We start from the raw sequence: 18,493 nt of genomic DNA on the forward strand, positions 1-18,493 counted from the left end.
GCACATTTCCCCCTGCATGTGCACACTTTCTCCTCCAAAACATACAGTTTCACAACCAGAAAAAAGAGACTTATCACAGTCACTTGGCTTAAACTGCTGAAATGAAGAAACCTGAAGCTGGGATGGGGGGGAGGCAGGGATGGATTTGTGAGTGGAAGGATGGTGAGCGCAGTTATACTCAGAACCGGGAGGAGCCAGAAGTGGAGGCAGAACAGTGCTTACCGGACCTCCTGCCAATGGCATTGCTGTGTCTTACCAGAGGGAGAGGGTTGAGGTGGCAGGGAGGTTGGCAGGAGCTCCAGGTTTACTCAGCTGGTTTGTTTGCATCACACAGTTCTCCCCTCTCCCTTGCAGTCTCCAAGTAAGGTGCAAGTACACTGGCAATAAGAGGTCAGGTAAGTACCGTATTTTTTGCTCTGTAAGACTCACTTTTTCCCTCCTAAAAAGTAAGGGGAAATGTGTGTGCGTCTTATGGAGCGAATGCAGGCTGCACAGCTATCCCAGAAGCCAGAACAGCAAGAGGGATTGCTGCTTTCACTGCGCAGCGATCCCTCTTGCTACTCTGGCTTCTGAGATTCAGAATATTTTTTTTCTTGTTTTCCTCCTCCAAAAACTAGGTGCATCTTGTGGTCTGGTGCGTCTTATAGAGCAAAAAATACGGTACCCTTGCCTCTCTGCACAGACCACTACTGCTCAGAACAAATTCTGAGATGTGGAGTTACAGTCGTACCTTGGAAGTCTGTTCGACTTTCAAAACATTCGGAAACCGAAGTGTGGCTTCTAATTGGCTGCAGGAAGCTCCTGCAGCCAATTGGAAGCCCCATCGGACATTCGGCTTCCCAAAATAGTTCGCAAACCAGAACAGTCACTTCCGGGTTTGCGACGTTTGGGAGCCAAAACGTTTGGGAACTAAACTGTTTGACTTCCAAGGTACGACTGTATTTCTAAGTGCATGTCTTTGGTGCCTGGTTCTGTTTGGTGGCTCCTGCGATTCTAGTAAAAACAAAGTAGATCCCAACAGCCTAAACCAGGCTTCCTCAACCTCAGCCCTCCAGATGTTTTTGGCCTACAACTCCCATGATCCCTAGCTAGCAGGACCAGTGGTCAGGGATGATGGGAATTGTAGTCTCAAAACATCTGGAGGGCCAAGGTTGAGGAAGCCTGGCCTAAAGTCTGCCAATTCCCAAGTTAGAGGATCATTCCAATTTAACTCTCTGTTTCTCAAAGAATCCTGCCTAATTCATTTATGATGCTGATTTTATATTACAGCTTGTGGCGTGATGAACAACATCCTAACTGAAGAGCAAAGAACAAAGTTTTCTTCTCTCTTCACCTTCAACCAACCAAGGAGAAAAAAATATCCCAGTCTGATTTGGTCCAGGAATGTCCTATTCCAAAGCCAAACAGGAACAAAGCTTTCCTCTTAATGTTCACATATGTTAAGATTAATCATGCATCTCTTCATCTTGGCCTTTGACCCTTGTGATGTATGCTTTCAGGACTCATTCTATACTGTACCTTAATTGCTTTTAAGTTATAAATTTTAAATTCGGGGACTGGCTGGTGATGGGTGGCAATACATTTAGTAAAGTTCATCATCATCTTCTAACCAGAACAGCTTACATGTGACATGTTTTGCAGTTTCTTGCTTCAAGTTGTGACATGCTAGTAATTTGGCCCAATACTCAACTTCACCTTTCCATTCAGCTAACCCATTTCAATATTAGATGTTGAGGTGATAGGAAACACCCAGAGAAAAAAGACCCTTCTGTATACTTACTGGTGTAAAATCTTGCCACTAGAGGGGGGGGGGGGGAACATAGATTATTCAGAAAGGCTTTTTTGTGTGTGTTTTCATAAACCGCTTCACAATTTATTTGTAACAGTAAGTGGCATATAGATGGGAAATGCCTCACACAACCATGCATTTTGGAACCTCTATGGCAACTTCTTCCAAGGAAAAGGAGGATTCTCATCTATTTGCTGCCTTCACTTTTTCCTTGCAACTCCCCCACCCCTGCCTTTCTCGCTTTGGGGTTTCATATATCCTGAACCACTTGGGCAGAAAAGCACCCACACCACACCCTAGGAGCCAACTCCTACAGGCTGTGGGGGCTTTGTTCCCCACCATAAAATATTTGAAGGGGCCGGGGCCCTACAAAGTTGATGGGCATTCCCATTCAAATGATTTGTGTGCACTGCATCATGTGATCATGTGGGGCGGGGTTTACCTGGCCCCCCACAATATTTTATTCAAGTTGGCGCCCCTGCCTCCCCATCCTGTCTTAAACTGTACAGCTTTCCCACTTTGTATTCAATAGAAGAGGAGGAGGAGGAGGAGGAGGAGTTTGGATTTTATATCCTGCTTTATCACTACCCGAAGGAGTCTCAAAGCAACTAACATTCTCCTTTCCCTTCCTCCCCCACAACAACCACTCTGTGAGGTGAGTGGGGCTGAGAGACTTCAAAGAAGTGTGACTAGCCCAAGGTCACCCAGCAGCTGCATGTGGAGGAGCGGAGACACGAACCCGGTTCACCAGATTACGAGTCTACCACTCTTAACCACTACACCAGATAATAGCCAGGGCCAGCCCTACCATTGGGCAAAGAGGGGAATTCTTATAGGACGGGTGGAACACTTAATACCGCAGCAATCATCAAAGCAGTTAAAGCAAGTTAAATCCATCAGAAAGAAGTCATAGCTAAGTCTCATGGAAATCAGTTTAGATCTTAAGAGATAGGAAGCTCACATTTTGCCTTTTTTACAAGGGGAGCTCTTCATGAAGCACTGTACCTTTTATTTCTTGTGATGCGTTGTATCCACTACTTCTCATTATGTATGTGCACACTGGGTCTTTCTTGCCTATCCCTATCACATCTCTTCCCCTCTACAGACCACTAGCCTTTATGTTTTTCTCTTGAGATTTTCCATTGATGCTCTGAGGGTAAAATTGTATACCCCAGTTTGCTGTCCCATTGAACACCATACATTTAAAGCACACGTTCCCCACCAAAGAGTCCAGGGAACAAAACTTTACTCCGCACATAGCTACAATTCCCGGTAAAACTTAATTCTACAATTCCCAGTATTCTTTGACAGGGAAAGATGTGGTTTGAACATGCTTTAAATATATGGCGTGTACGCAGCCTTTTGTCTGTGTAGGCACCCATGCATAGGATTGTGCAGCAATTCATATATTAAGGATGCAATCCTATAGATGCTTACCTGGGAATAAGCCCTGCTGAACACAGTAGGACTTAATTCCAAGGCGATATGCATAGGATAGCATAGCTAGAGCATGGTTCTAAGCACACATGGCCTTTGGAGCAGCATCGGAATCAAGGGAACTAGGATCTCAGTGGCATTTTGACACAGAAATCACAGCCTCAGGAAAACAAAAGTTATTTTACCCATCCTTGGTTTCTGTTTGACGAACTCTACAAAAAAATAAAAATAAAAATATTATTTGATCTTGTTTGTGTCCACATGGGAAAATAAACTGCATAGGTGCACAGACTCTTAAACACACATTTATTTTTTGTAATCAAATGGGCTTATTACTTCCAAGTAAATCTGTTTAGGTCACAGAGCTGAGACAGAGTTCCTTGGGAGGGGGGGGGGAGATTATCATGAGATTTTTTTTTTTTTTTGAGATTTATCATTTCCTCCTTGAAAAAGAAGCCCACTTTGTAAATTTGTCTCCCTACTCTATATCAAGTTGGCATCTTCACACAGTTTAGTAGCAGCCTGCACTTCTAAGGACGGCTACATGTAGTCAGTTCAAGCCAAAAGTCCTATCCCATTATGCTTCATTTAAATGTTTAGCCCTTACTAGCCCAACGTAATCTTTATACATTTCAACACGTTTATATGCACACTTCCCCCTTCAAAAATTACACCTTTCACAATCGAGAGAAATGAGACTTCTGTCGCTCATCGCCACCCGTGGTCAGGGCCAAAACCAAAATAAAATAGACATTATTCATTCCTATTGGCTTTCATATGATAAATGGCACGGAATCTCAGGCTCATAAACACATATCCCCAGCAAGAATTGCCTGAGCATCTGAGGGACGTAGCCCCAAACAAGACTGGATAGCTGAGCTGGTTAGAGCGTGGTGCTGAAAGTGCCAAGGTTGCAAGTTTAATCCCCGTATGGGACAGCATTTCAGGGGATTGGATGATCCTAGGGGTCTCTTCTAGCTCTACAATTCTATGATTCTAAGACATGATATTAATTTCACAAATGCAATTAATGTCTGTGGTCTTGATCCCGCTGAATGTTTAAGCAGGCCCCGAGTGTACACTTATGTTCCATCTTCAGCTAACCCGTTTCACTAGATACTGAGATTATACAAAATAGCCAAAGAGGGTAAAAAGCTCCTTCCATATACTTACTTGTTTTCTCCTGCCTCCAAATATTCCTGCAAGCTAGAAGGGAAAGGGACATCAGTTATTCAAAGAGACTGGATCTTCTTGTCCGGTTCCAGCAAAAGAAGAAGCTGATTTCAGGCTCCTCCTGAAAGGAGCAGTTGGCTCAATGGCCAGAGATCTCATGAGCGCTATATGTGTACAAATCCAACACCTGAACTGGCCAGACAGCATTGGTTCACAGCACCAGTTTCCACATGAATATCACATGGTTCCACATTCACCTAGCAAGCTGCATGCAGAGGCGAGGGCAGGGGTCAGTTGCCCCATCTAGAATGTCAGCGGAAGGGTCCTGGGGTCAGGTAGATCCCAGATGTAAATGCATTTCTTCATGTTTGTCCCAGCAACCCTTCCCAAAATTGCACCCTTGCAAGAACAATAGCACAAAACTGTGACGACCATTAAAACAGCTAATGCCACAGCCCAGCAAAAAGGAAGTCACAACTAAGACCCGTTGAAACCAAAGGACTCTTAGCTATTTGTATACAGAGCTTTTTCAATGGGGATTCATCACAAATTCTTGTTGGGTTGTACCCATGGGTCTTTTACCTACTCCATCTCTTCCCCCAAAATAGACCACTAGTCCTCATACTTCCCTCTCGTGGCTTTCCTTTGATGCTCTGTGGGTGATATCCTATACTCAGTTTCCTGGGAACAAGGTCCATTGAATTCAACGGGTCTTACATCTGAATAGGCATGCGCAGGATTGTGTACTGGGAAGTATGTTTAGCCTAGAATCCTATGGATACTGACCTAAGTATAAGCTCCACTGAAAACAGTGGGACTTAAGCTGTGTGCAAACTATACCTTTAAAGCGCACTCAACGTAGTTTGCCGTTCACAGAAATGCAATTCCCAGCAAGGCCTTAACAAAGTACAGTGCTCAGAATTCTTTAAGGAAAAGAAGGTGCTTTGGATTGGCTTTAAAGGTGCAGACAGCCTTGCTTCTGAGGTTATGCATAGGACTGCATTGTTAGAGCACAATTCTAAGCGTGGGAGTTGAATTAGAATCAAAGGGACCACAATCTTAGTGCCAGCTTGATACAGAAATGACAACCTTAATTGAACAAAATGTATTTTACCAGTCCTGGGCTTGACTGTGAAGAACTCTACATAAAGGGAAAAAAATGCAAATGTTATTTGATCTTGTTTGTTTCAGTATGAGAAAAGAACCTGCCTAGGCACCCAGACCCCTTAGCACACACTGATTCTTAAGCACACAATGGGCTTTTTAGTTTCAAGTTTAGGCCATAGAACTGGAACAGAATGTATCAGAAGATGCATTTTCTGAAAATATGTCTGAGGTGCATTATTTTCTCCCCCTTCCCCCTTGAAAAAAGTGTTGGCCACCCCCCAAAAAAATTCCATTTGCACACAGCTCCAGGAGTAGCGTCCAAATCTAAGGAAGGCTGCCAGTCCTCCAGCCACATCAAGATTCCCATTCCATTATTTTTCATTTAAAGTTTAGTCCCTTACCAGCCTGATAAAGTCTTAAGACATTTTACTTATATGGACAATTTTCCTCCCCAAGTTACAGCTTTCACAATTGGAGAAATGAGATTTATACTCACTTGTCTTTTGCCGCCAAACTCATTCTACAAATAATAGCAGTATTAGTAGCAGTAGTAGTAGTAATGTAAAATTCATCATTTGTTTCTATTGGCTTCACAAGAGAAATGAGAAGCTCAGGCTCATACGCACATACCCCCAGAAAGAATTGCTTGCGGAATCTAAGGGCCTTGGCCAGAGACTGGACAAAATACTAATTGCACAAATGCACTTGAAGCCCATGGTCTTTTCTTATGTAAATAACAGCTCCAGGGAATCCTGAACAGCAGTACTAAAAAGGGATGGTTTCCATTCACTTATATTCCATTTCAACTGGGAAACACTGGCCTGTGAGCGCTCCAATTGGAGAACAGCCTTTACCAAAGGTGTCATGAGTTTTGAAGACTTGAAGACACTTGAACACAGGAAGAAAGGGAGAAACATGCTAAGAGGAAGACATGCTTGGCAAACCCTCACCATGATCAACTCCCATCGGGAAACCTATATCCTTACTGTGTAGATCCAGGATTGGCCTCCACAGTCACTTACGGACTCACTTTTAAAACTGTGTTTATGGAAGAAAATCTTACTCGGCTATGAGTGATTGCAGAAGAAAAAGAAGAAGAAGGTGCTTCCATTTCATCCTGCCTTCCTTCAAAAAGCTCAGGACAGGCTGTCAGGGAGAGGCAAATGGGACAAGATGAAAGGACAGAAACCAGCAGTTATAGAGAGCCCAAAGAGATTATCAGCAGCTTGTCGTCTGACAGTCAGTCTGACGTAGAGGGGGAGGAGGATGAGCCTGGGACAAGTCATGCTGTACACAGAGGAAGTAAGGGGAGGAGTTTTCGCAGACTTGCATGCTGGGTGCAGAAAAGGAGGAAGTAACATTAGAGGGAGCAACTGCGTACAAGGGGAAGGAGGTTAATGGAAACGCTGGAGATGTACGTTTGAACTTTGTCAAATAAATCAATTGTTTGGAACTGGCTGGGAGCCCGGAGTCTTATCTATGGCCAGCTGGACAGCACAAAGCCTCTGACACAGGCTAACTAATCCTTCTATTAATCATCATGTCAATCCTGTGAAATAGACCCGGCTGCTCAAAAGGTCACACAGGGAATTTCCTAGCTGAGATTTGGACCCAGGTAATCTTGATATAAGTATTGGCATGCTACCTGCTAGATGGGAGTGGCTAAACACACACACACAATCTAACCCAAGAGCCAACTTCACTTCTCTTTGTTCAGCTAACCTCTTTCTCAGCACTGAGATTGTATGAAAAAGCCAGAGAAAGAAGACCCTTCTCGATACTTACTTCTACACTGTTGATGAGCTCTTCCCACTAGAAAGGAAAGAGACACTGGTTATTCAAAGAGGCTACCTTCTCCCAGGAAAATCCAGCCAGTTCCCTGCCCAATGCTTGTATCTGCTTCCCACTCGATGCCCTTCCCCCGACAACCCCAGATTGCTTTGAGCTACCCAGACAGGTCCACAGTTGTCTAGGCCTATCTCAGCCCAACTCAAGCTCCCCTTGAATTGGTTCAGGACTCAGCTGTGCCTGGTGCACAGACCTAGACATCCATTTGAGACCCGGCGCAAGGAGAATTTGCAACTTCATGTAAATAAAGGTTATTTTACCCATGCGTCGACACTCTGTCCACCGTCATCCTAGAAAAATACAAATACAAAATGTCATCTGGTCTTGTTTGTTTCCGCATCAGAAATGAAACTGCTTAGGTGCCCTGAACCTTAAACACAGTCTTATTCTTGGAAGCAATCCCTATGCATATTAAACATGCTTGTTGGTTTCAGGTAGATCTGTTTAGGAGTTGTAGCTGCCATGGAATCCCTCAAGCAATATTTCACCACCCCTAGGTTTCAGATTTGAGGCCTGAAGTCTCAGGGTCTGGGATACCTCTGGCCTGGCAACCCAGTGGATCACTGATGGGTGAGCCTATATAATTGACCCTTGCCCAAAGCTTTGGACTGGGGTCCTAGGCAGCACTTGTTTGGACAAAGGGATGACATGGAATTCGGTAGGACTAGGATCAGACGGCTCACATGGTTTCTATGAGAAGATAGGGAAGACAGAAAAAGACTTCTCATACTCACCGAGCCGGGGTAGCCGTTTTGGGGAGGAGGGGGAGGAGGGTAAGGACGAGCCCCGGGACTGCCAGAGTAGCCAGAGCCCTGCTACAGAAAGAAAGAAAGAATTGATGGTTTTGTTTCCACAAACTTCTTTCTGGAAAACAAATGGCGCCTCCTCTTCCCAGCTTTTACAATATCAGTGATGGGGTGTTTGTGTATCTACACACACACACACGCATATGTATAAAACGTGATTGGATGGATGAGAGAAACGCATCTTTCTCCCTCTAATTGTAATTTATACTCTTTCCCTTTTCAAATTAAAAAGAAGCCTGTTCACAGAAACCCAAGTTGTTGCAGGTGTCCCATGACACTCAATCATTGGTGGACAGGTGTGCTTCCACCTGTGCCGAGGATAGGGAAGCTGTGGTCCTCCCATTTTGTAGGCCTCTCACTTCTGGCAGCCCCATTCAGGATGGCCAATGGCCAGGGATGAGGGGGTTTACAGTGGGCACTTGGGTGACCATAGATTCTCCGAAGTGATTGGTTTATTACCAAACTATTACAGCAAAGAGGGCCCAGTGGGGATGCGGAACCTGCGACTTCCGGATGTTGTTTGACTCCAACTCCCATCAGGCCAAGCCAGCATGCAGAAATGGCTTGTGAGTGGTGGGGTGAAGGCAGTGGCTTGTTGAATGGGGTGAGATGAGGCAAGGCAGCACAGCTGGGAGATGCCTGGCTTTGCCGTTGACCATGGCCAATCCAAACGTCCCCTGACATTGCAAACACATTTCCCTTGCCCCATCCCTGTTCCAACAAGCCCAGCTTTTGAGTTAATCTGATCAGGAAAAGCAGGGTATAAATGTTTTGGATGTTAAATAAATAACCCAGTCCCTATTCCTGTTAGGGGGGATTTGTAGTTCGGGATAGGCAAATCTGTCAATATCAGCTTGTCATTTTTTTGAAACTTCGCATTTGCAATTTTCGCATTTGCAATTTTGAAACTTCGCATTTGCAATTTTCGAAAAAGTCCTCATGGAAATGAATCAGTATTTTAGTGCTAGTCCTCCGAATGTACACGTTTGCGTACAATTTTGCCTAATAGAATGTATTTTGTGTCGTGTTTTCACTAATCTATGCGTTTCAAAGGATGCGTCGGGTCAGCTCAGAGCACACTGATTCCCACTGCACAAATTTCATTCCTGCACAAGGAAAATAGTCTCAAGCAGATTCTTCTGGATTTGGGGGGGAAAGAGAAATTGTTAATGCCAGTTAGAAAGCTCCAACTTCCAAGAAAATCGAACAAGAGTTCGTGGGTGTATCCACCCAGCTGAAATAAGTTAAAATGGGGATATTACACAAGGAGGTCAAAGAAGTCATCACACTCACCGGGCCAGGGGAGCCTACGTACAAGCCCACCTGCTACGAAAATCAAAAGATAAATTCACTGATCCTGCTTTCTCCCACAGCAATCAGAACTGAATATATGGACAAGCCTTCCCTAAGGTTTGCAAGCTGCCTAGAGGTTTTACAACAATCAAAAGAGTCCTATAAACATTGTGAAATAAAAATAAATAAATATGGCAGGCGTGAGGAACTTTTCACCACAGAGGGCCATATATTCCCATGGGGGCGGGTTTCAGGGTCCACAGGTCAAACCCTGCACTGGTGTCATGGGTTTAGTTTCGGGCTAGATGACAAACAACAGGGTGAAGTTGAATCCTGAGATGAGGGAGACCTTGTAGGCTTGTACTCCCTTGAAAGAACAGCCTTGTGGACTTAGAGTACACCTGGATCCAATACTGTTACTGGAGACCTCAGTGGCAGCTCTTCACCTTGGAATGCCATTATTATTATTATTATTATTATTATTATTATTATTTAATTAATTAAATTTGTAATCCACCCTATGCTTGCAAGTCTCAGGGCAGTTCTCAACATAAAATCACAATATCAAAACACAAAACACATAATCAAAATAAAAACAAGGACAACCCAATAACCTCCCCTCCCTGACACATTTTAAAAGGGAGGCTCCCCTGGCACCGTTATTCATATCACACTGGTGACATTTGAGAACTGATAGCAAAGAGAGAGGAAGACCACCCCGCAAGTCTGCTGCAGCTGCACTTCTGACCACCCTGAACCATGAACTACTAAACTGGGCCACGTAATCTGATGGCCCGTATCAAAGAACTTAGAAGAGTTTCTCATACTTACTGAGGGAGGTTGAGGCTGCCAAGGTTGGGCTTGGACACCGAGATAGGCCTGAAAAAGACCAAGATACGTAAGCAAGTTGCTCCGTTCTGTCTCTTGCCCACCAGACATCACCACTACAGAAGCACAATGAAACCAAGCAGAACCACAGCACATATTGACGAGCCAAGTCCAGGTTCTCAAAAAACTGGGACCAGCCACTGTCAGTACTGGCGCATCCATGCAATGACAGGGAGCCGCAAACAGCTATAATTCTGCATGATGTGTGCTCTGGAGCCAGGGTCGGTGCAAGACATTTTGCCACCTGAGCTAAACCACAAGATGGCAACCCTTTGGGCCACCACCATAATTCTGGAAAAGATCAAGATGCACAGGTTACTCATTTCTGGCCCAACACACATCTCCATAAACTGCTCCTTGAATACCAGTTGGTCAGCTATAGGCAGACTGCATGTGTGAGTTGTGCGGGAGGCAGCTAGCACACGCAAAAAGGTCTGTGAACTCTGTTTTAAGCATCCTTACATAGTTCCGCTCCATTTAAAATGAGTTTCCAAGCTTAATTCAAAGTGCTTCTCTTACCCTTAAAAGCACTAACCTAAATACCTGCTTGCCTGCCTTCTCTTGTATCAACTGAGATTGTCACCTCAGGTGTTTCTCCGGACAACCCCTCCATCTGAAGTGTGGTGGGTGGAGACCAGAGAGAGAACCTTTTTGATGGTGACTCCCTGCCTTCTCCAGGGAGAAGAGTTTGGATTTGATATCCTGCCTTTCACTCCCTTTAAGGAGTATCAAAGCGGCTAGCATTCTCCTTTCCCTTCCTCCCCCACAACAAACACTCTGTGAGGTGAGTGGGGCTGAGAGACTTCAAAGAAGTGTGACTGGCCCAAGGTCACCCAGCAGCTGCATGTGGAGGAGCGGAGACGCGAACCCGGTTCCCCAGATTACGAGACTACCGCTCTTAACCACTACACCACACTGGCTCTCCTGGTGCCTTCATTACCATTATTACCAAAAACTCTGAAGAACTAAGAGAGCAAAGAGAGGGATACAAGTGAAGGCTGCCTCAGAGTCTGCTCCAGCTGATTTCTCAATGCTCAATTTCTGAGCCATGTACTACTAAGGGATCTCTAAACCAAGCCTCATAGTCTAACACCCCATATCAAAGAACCTAGAATCTTCCAAAGAAGAGTTTCTCATACTTACTGAGGCAGGTTGAGGCTGCCAAGGTTGGGCTTGGACACCGAGATAGGCCTGAAAAATATGTAATTACGTAATTACTTAAAGATACGTAAGCAAGTTACTCCGTTCTGTCTCTTGCCCACCAGACATCACCACTACAGAAGCACAATGGAAACCAAGCAGAACCACAGCACATCTTGGCGAGCCAAGTCCAGGTCCTTAAAAAACTGGGGCCAGCCACTGTCAGTACTGGCACATCCATGCAGCGGCAGGAAGCCACAAACAGCTATAATTCAGCATGATGTGTGCTCTGGAGCCAGGGTCGGCCCAAGACATTTTGCCTCCTGAGCCAAACCACAAAATGGCCCACGTGCCCTGCCAGGGAATTAGGGGTGAGTGAAGATCGACATCACAAGCAAGGGAGAAATAAAGATCTACATCAGGAACAAGAGGGGAGTCAAGATTGGGAACGAGGTGGGGAATCAAATCAACCTTGGAAAAGGTCATTCTTCAGATTCCCCCTCCATCTGCAGTGTGGTGGCTGGAGGTCAGAGAGAAAACCTTTTCCGTAGCTATCAGAGGGTGTATAAGTTGAGCGAAATTGTCAGATACCCCATACTCTGAAGCGTCTCATACTTACCGAATTTTGGCCGTCGTAAGGACCCTGAAAAAGATTGAGATGCATAGCTTATTTGTCACACTCACATCTTCACAATGAAATTACAGTGATGCCAAGCAGAAACACCAAGTGAAGACCAGAGAGAGAGAGAGAGAGAGAGCGCCTATTCATTGGTGGCTCCCTGTCCCAGAATGCCCTCCCTGTTCAAATATTATTCAAAAAAAATTGCTGCATAAATGTACATCCCCAATACCACCCAAGAACCCTAAGAACTTTAATTTACCCTTCACAGAGCTACAATTCCCAGAACCCATAACATACTTCAATTCCCAAGATTTGGGGTTGTGTGAGCTTTGAATTTGCTTTATATGCATGGTGTATAAGCAACCTAAGAGAACAGAATGAAGACAGAGACCACCTTAGACCTTGCTCCAGCTGCACCCTCTGATAAACACCCTCCCCTGAATTAGGTACTACCAATTGATATATTGAGCTATGCAGCTTAATACCACATAGCACAGAGTCACAATGACCCAAAGAAAACTTTCTCATACTTACTGGAGGAGGAGGCTGAGGCGGAGGTGGAGGAGGTACATTTGGGCCCGAATAACTAACCTGTAAAAGATCAAGAGAGAAAGGTGGTTCAGTCCTTTTCCTTGCCCGCCTTATATAGAATCATAGAATCATAGAGTTGGAAGAGACCACAAGGGCCATCGAGTCCAACCCCCTGCCAAGCAGGAAACGCCATCAGAGCACTCCTGACATATGGTTGTCAAGCCTCTGCTTAAAGACATCCTCACAACAAAACCAAAAATCAGTGTGGATAAGCTTGCTGTTGAGATTTGCAGGAAATTCCATCCCTATCTATAGCCCTTGGCTGCCTCCATGTGGAAATTTATTTGCACAAAAACTGATCGTTCCAGGAAAAGCCCTTTCCAGGAGGAAAATAAAAGCTGAAGCAGGTCCAGTGCTTTTGACAGGATCCTGTAAGCTGACCATCCCAGCCCAGGGTGAGAAGAGGTGGAATGCCTTCTTTTAAAATAAAAATATAAAATGAATTTTATTTTTCATGAAAACCCACAAGAGGAGCATGAGTGCAACCTTTCTAGCCCACTCTTCTCCCCAGCATGAGGATGCTTCACCCTGTGCATTGTTGAAGCATGGAATTTGCTAGCAGAGGATGTAGTGCTGGCTGGAAGCATGGATGGCTTTAAAAGGGGAGTTAGACAAATTCGTGGGGGGCTAAGGCTTCTGTGACTACTAGCCATAAGGGCTTCAGTTGTTGGGCATCACAAGTGTGGAGAGTTGCTGTTCTACTCATGCGCTGCTTTGGAGCTTCTCAAAGGCATCTGATCGGCCTCATGAGAACAGGATCCTGGACTAGATGGGTCTTTGGTCTGATCAAGTAGGACCCTGGAAGAAGATGGCTAATTCTAGCCCAGAACAGGCCTGGTTCTGTTAAAGAAGTGAGGGTGTTTTGTCACAGATCCTACTCACGTAGCATCCTTTTTGAGAGAAAGCATAACAAAAGCAGATGGACAAAATGTGTCGTACTTACGGAGGCACCAAAACCAGGATTCCACTGCTATAACAAAACAATTGAAACGATGCTGTTAGTTTCCATGAATTTAATTTGAAATAGACTCTGTGACATAAGCCATTATTTGCAAGCTGGATTCACAGTACGATCCTATTCATTCCTATTCAGAGTCAAAAGTAACTTCCATGGAGTTCAATGGGACTTACGCCCTGGTAAGTGCGCATAGGAGTTCTGCCTTAGTTACTCTCTTATATCTGAGTACAAAAGGGTTTGTTGCGTTCTCTGGAAGCACTGTATGTGGACTCAAGCCCCCTCCACAATCGGGAGACATTAACATACGGGAAAACAAGGTTTTAACCCAAAGCTCCCCACTTCAGTCAGTTACCTTCCATGTTGCAAGGAGTGGCAACGAAATTCAAATTGGTTGTATTTAAAAGCAAACCATCCTAATCTGCCCTTTCCAAAACAATGCGCAAAGTGAAATGCAGTCACCCTTCCAAATTACCAGCCAGGTAATGTGTACAAACATGCACGCACAATACCAGGGTAAAGTGTGAGCATTAGTGAAAATAGCATACAAAATGTATTGCTGCCTTGCAGAAATGTGTATATTAGGGGAAATTGCTTGCAAACATGTAAAATTTAGAAATTCATAATGAAATGCTGATGAATATTCAGAATTACATTTTTCTTTAATGCAATCTACTTGGAGAACAGAGCTAAAGAGAAATGAGAAACTGAGATAAGTCAACTAACACAGTTACCACTGTGGCCCCCACTGCTTCTTCTTATAAGCAAGATGCCCTTTCAAAACTCTCTGGTTTTTATAAACAGTGCCTTGACTTCCATCACTGAAGGCAAGCACAGGTATCTATTAATTATTTTGGAAAACTGTTTGTTCGCTATGCATTTGGACACTTCATATGCTACCATAACTAAATCTTGCATGATGGTTCCTGAGATGAAGGAGCAGGTTGTCATCTATGTTTGGACCAGATGACATTTTGAATCAAGAGGGCAAACTGAACCTTTAAAAACTGTCCTGATTTTAACCACTAGTTCCAATTTTTATTTTTAAAAAAATTGTTTTTGATAATTCCCGAGCAATGCTGGGTATGGGGCTTCTGGTCAATAAATAACATGACACTTTAGATTCACATTGGTTTAGGTCCCCCCCCCCAACCTCCCCCCACTAGCATCCAATTAAAAGCTGATGCATTTCTACTAGAAGTCCGTTTCCATCTCACCTGTGCATCCGTTTCTCTTGCACAAAGTGCAGAGATTAAAAGAACGGCAGCTACAACCGGGAGCTTCATTTTAGCCCGGGATCAGGTTTCCGTCCCGGGTGCGAAATCGTTCAAAGTTGTGAACTGTGGCTCGGAAGCTGCTATTTATTGACCCATCACCACAAGCCACACTGCCCAAACTTAAAGCGCCCATTGAGAGTGTCGCCAAATTACCTTATCTGGAAGGAAAGGTCAGAGGAACTGATTCATCACAGGGACACTCTTGCGGAAAGGACACCCTGCTTCCAGAGCCAACTGCTACGTGGACTCTTAAACACCTCTGTAATGGAATATTAATATCTCTTCAACATTTGGATCCCTTAATATTTTGACTTCATTATGTGGGACAGATACGTTTTGTTGATTCTCAAGACCATATTTAATTCATTTTAACCACAGCATAGTACCTGCAAAAGGGATGCAGGTGGCGTTGTGGGGTAAACCACAGAGCCTCTTGGGCTTCCAGTCAGAAGGTCAGTGGTTCAAATCCCTGAGAGGGGGTGAGCTGCCGCTGTTCTGTCCCAGCTCCTACCAATTTAGCAGTTCAAAAGCATGCCAGTGCAAATAGATAAATAGGTACCACTGGGGCAGGAAGGAAAACAGCATTTCCATGCGCTCTGGTTTCCGTTACGGTTTTCCATTGCACCAGAAGCAGCTTAGTCATTGTGGCCACATAACCCAGAAAGCTGTCTGTGGACAAACGCCGGCTCCCTTGGCCTGAAGCGAGGTGGGCACTGCACCCCATAGTTGCCTTTTACTGGACTTAACCATCCAGGGGTCATTTACTTTTACCTTACCTAATACTTGCAACAACATAAAAACTGCAAACTCGACCAAGCTTATGATTAGCAAGATAAATGACTTAGTTTGGTGAAGTTATTAGTTTACTGAAAACCTCAGACAGAAACTTTAAGGGTTATTGGAAACCCTTTATTATTGACATTGCACTCAGAATTTAGGATTATTTTCGGCAGCCTGGGCCCAAGCCATATAGGGCTTTATAGGTCATAACCAGCACTTTGAATTCTGTATGGAAACTTGCACAAAGCTTACACTATGTCACAGGACTGGCCCACCCGTGAAATGGGGTGAGGTAGCCGCTATGGGCATTGGAAGCCCCCCAAAACAGGGCCCCCAAGGCACAACACACCCTGCCTCCTCTACCACTCGCAGAAAAGCCACACTGATTTCCAGCAAGATCTCACAAAGATCTTGTGAGATCTCATGCACTCCACAATATCCCATGAGAGTTTGGCAAAGTCTCATGAGATTTTGCGAGATCTCACTGGAAATCGGCACCAGTGCCGACACCACTTCAACACCGATGGCAGCGGCGGCACAGGAAGTGTGATGGCGGCAGGTTAGGATGGCACTTCCTGTTCCACCTCAAGTGGTGAAACAGGATATGCCGCCCCCGTTATGTCTGGTCTTCCTTGAGCATTCATTCTCATTTGTTTGTGGGGCGATACTACAATAATTTGCTTCTGTGGAGTTTATACATCTTCCTGCAAATCCTTTGTTTAGTTCACACTTTCCTTACCATAAAATGACTGGGTTTTTGTTTTGTTTTGAAGTGGATTTCTTGTGCTAGGGTAACAGAGTGCTGTAATGCACTTTAATTGTGCAAAAGTAACTTTCTGGTATGCCCTGAAATCCCTCTTGCACAAAGACTGGCAGTCTGAAGACAAAGGAAAAAGAAGGAAAGCCAACTGCATACATAACTAACAGAAATTTGGTTCTCTAAAAGAAATTTGAGATTAATCCAAGCTGGCTGAGATTCCACGCTCCACACAAGTTTATTAAGAGAAGAGTGAGTTTCAAAGGATGTCTTGTATTGTTTTGGTAGAGCATAAGGCTCTTAATCTCAGGGTTGTGGGTTTGAGCCCCACATTGGGCAAAAAAACCCTACATTGCAGGGGTTTGGTCTAGTTGATCCACTTGGTCCAATCCAACTCTATGATTCTATGATTATCATAGTATGAATTAGGTGCTACCACACGGAAAGTTCAGTTGCAGGTTTGATCCCCATATGAGACAGCTGCATATTTTTGCATTGCTACATAGGTAAAAAAGGTAAAGGACCCCTGGACGGTTAAGTCCAGTCAAAGGTGACTGGGGCTGTGCGCTCATCTCATTTTCAGGCCGAGGGATCCGGCGTTTGTCTGCAGACAGCTTTCCAGGTCATGTGGCCAGCATGACTAAATTGCTTCTGGCACAATGAAACAATGTGATGGAAACCAGAGTGCATGGAAACACCATTTACCTTCCAGCCGGAGTGGTAGCTATTTACCTACTTGCACTGGTGTGTGCTTTCGAAATGCTAGGTTGGCAGGAGCTGGGACAGAGCAACGGGAGCTCAATCCATCGTGGGGATTCGAACTGCTGACCTTCTGATCGGCAAGCCCAAGAGGCTCATTGGTTTAGACCACAGCAACACCCGCATTACAGCGGGTTGGACTAAGTGATCCTCAAGCTCCCTTCCAACTCTACAGTTCTATGATTCGATTATTTCTTTACAAAAGCGGGAAAAGTATTATGTGACACCTGTAACAGGGCCTGTTCCACTGAATGCTGATGGCTTCAGCGGACTCTAGGTAGCCGTGCCAACTAAGCAGGGGTGGAATCTGGGTAACTGACCTTGTATGTGCTTATCAGAGATGCCATCTGCAGAAATCAGCAGTGGCTTTTCTTCCTGGAATGAAACTAGACCTTATCAGCCACTAAGACTTGAAAACCAACCTTCTTTTAAAAGGACACCGCCTGGGATTGGTTCCAGATTGGAAACTCTTAATACTGGACCCATTCAAAAGAACTGCAGTATCGGCCAAATTTTTTGCACACATGCCTGCACAACCGTGCTCATTTATTAGCTAACAAAATAACTCACAGGCCTAGTCTAATCTAATCCAGGGATGAGCAATTTTAAGATTTGCAGTATCTACTTAGTTAGTTAGTTAGTTAGTTAGTTAGTTAGCTAAATTAAAAGCTAGTGTCCACCATCTGGAAGTTAGTGCAATGGGGTCTTGTGGTTTCTTGAAGACTATGGGTGCTTCCAGGTGTGATTTGATCGTGGAATTCCCACTACAGCCATACCTTGGTTCTCAAATGGAATCCGTTCCAGAAATCCGTTCGACTTCCGAAAACATTCAAAAACCAAGGCGCAGCTTCCGATTGGCCGCAGGAGCTTCTGCCGCGTCAGATGTTCGGGTTCCAAAGAACGTTCGCAAACCGGAACACTCACTTCTGGGTTTGCGACATTAGGGAGCCAAAATGTTTGAGTCGCAAGGCATTCATGAACCAAGGTACAACTGTACTCCTGTACACAGGTCCCACCCCCCGCAGTGTTCACACAATGCCACCATCAGCAAAAAGCCAGGCCAAATACATTCCTTTAAATATTCACAGAACAATCCTAACAATAGAAAGCTGGCACAACTTTTGCTGCTGCTGTGTCGTGTTGGGTTAACTTAACTCCAATTCCAAACTCTGTTCATGAGGAGCTTGATTTACACTGAAGCAGCATTTCTTTGGTTTGGCAGGTCACATAATCAAGCTGGTAGGGTTGGAACAGGTGTAAGATTCTCCTGT

The 18,493-nt window shown here is 44.6% G+C and overlaps 1 protein-coding gene across 3 annotated transcripts in view; it reads right to left on the minus strand.

Annotated features, from left to right (window-relative positions):
* The window catches only part of LOC310684726 (uncharacterized protein), a 58,972-nt gene extending 43,971 nt beyond the window's left edge, over positions 1-15,001 (minus strand). Inside the window, exons 1-15 of one of the 3 annotated variants that reach the window (XM_083456216.1) lie at positions 14,867-15,001; positions 13,638-13,661; positions 12,638-12,694; positions 12,101-12,124; positions 11,485-11,532; positions 10,285-10,332; positions 9,454-9,486; positions 8,089-8,166; positions 7,615-7,644; positions 7,292-7,318; positions 6,003-6,026; positions 5,514-5,540; positions 4,400-4,432; positions 3,412-3,438; positions 1,781-1,798 (exon numbers count right to left, since the gene is read on the minus strand). In XM_083456216.1, coding sequence (XP_083312342.1) covers positions 1,781-1,798; positions 3,412-3,438; positions 4,400-4,432; positions 5,514-5,540; positions 6,003-6,026; positions 7,292-7,318; positions 7,615-7,644; positions 8,089-8,166; positions 9,454-9,486; positions 10,285-10,332; positions 11,485-11,532; positions 12,101-12,124; positions 12,638-12,694; positions 13,638-13,661; positions 14,867-14,935 — 567 coding nt within the window. In that variant the 5' untranslated portion in view covers positions 14,936-15,001. Of the gene's footprint in view, positions 1-1,780; positions 1,799-3,411; positions 3,439-4,399; positions 4,433-5,513; positions 5,541-6,002; positions 6,027-7,291; positions 7,319-7,614; positions 7,645-8,088; positions 8,170-9,453; positions 9,487-10,284; positions 10,333-11,484; positions 11,533-12,100; positions 12,125-12,637; positions 12,695-13,637; positions 13,662-14,866 lie in introns of all 3 variants that reach the window. The other 2 variants (XM_083456215.1, XM_083456217.1) reach the window with 2 other exon arrangements.
* Between the last annotated feature and the right edge of the window lie 3,492 nt (positions 15,002-18,493).

The sequence above is a fragment of the Podarcis tiliguerta genome, assembly GCF_965153285.1.
Source record: "Podarcis tiliguerta genome assembly, chromosome: 8".
Taxonomy (NCBI): Eukaryota; Metazoa; Chordata; class Lepidosauria; order Squamata; family Lacertidae; genus Podarcis; species Podarcis tiliguerta.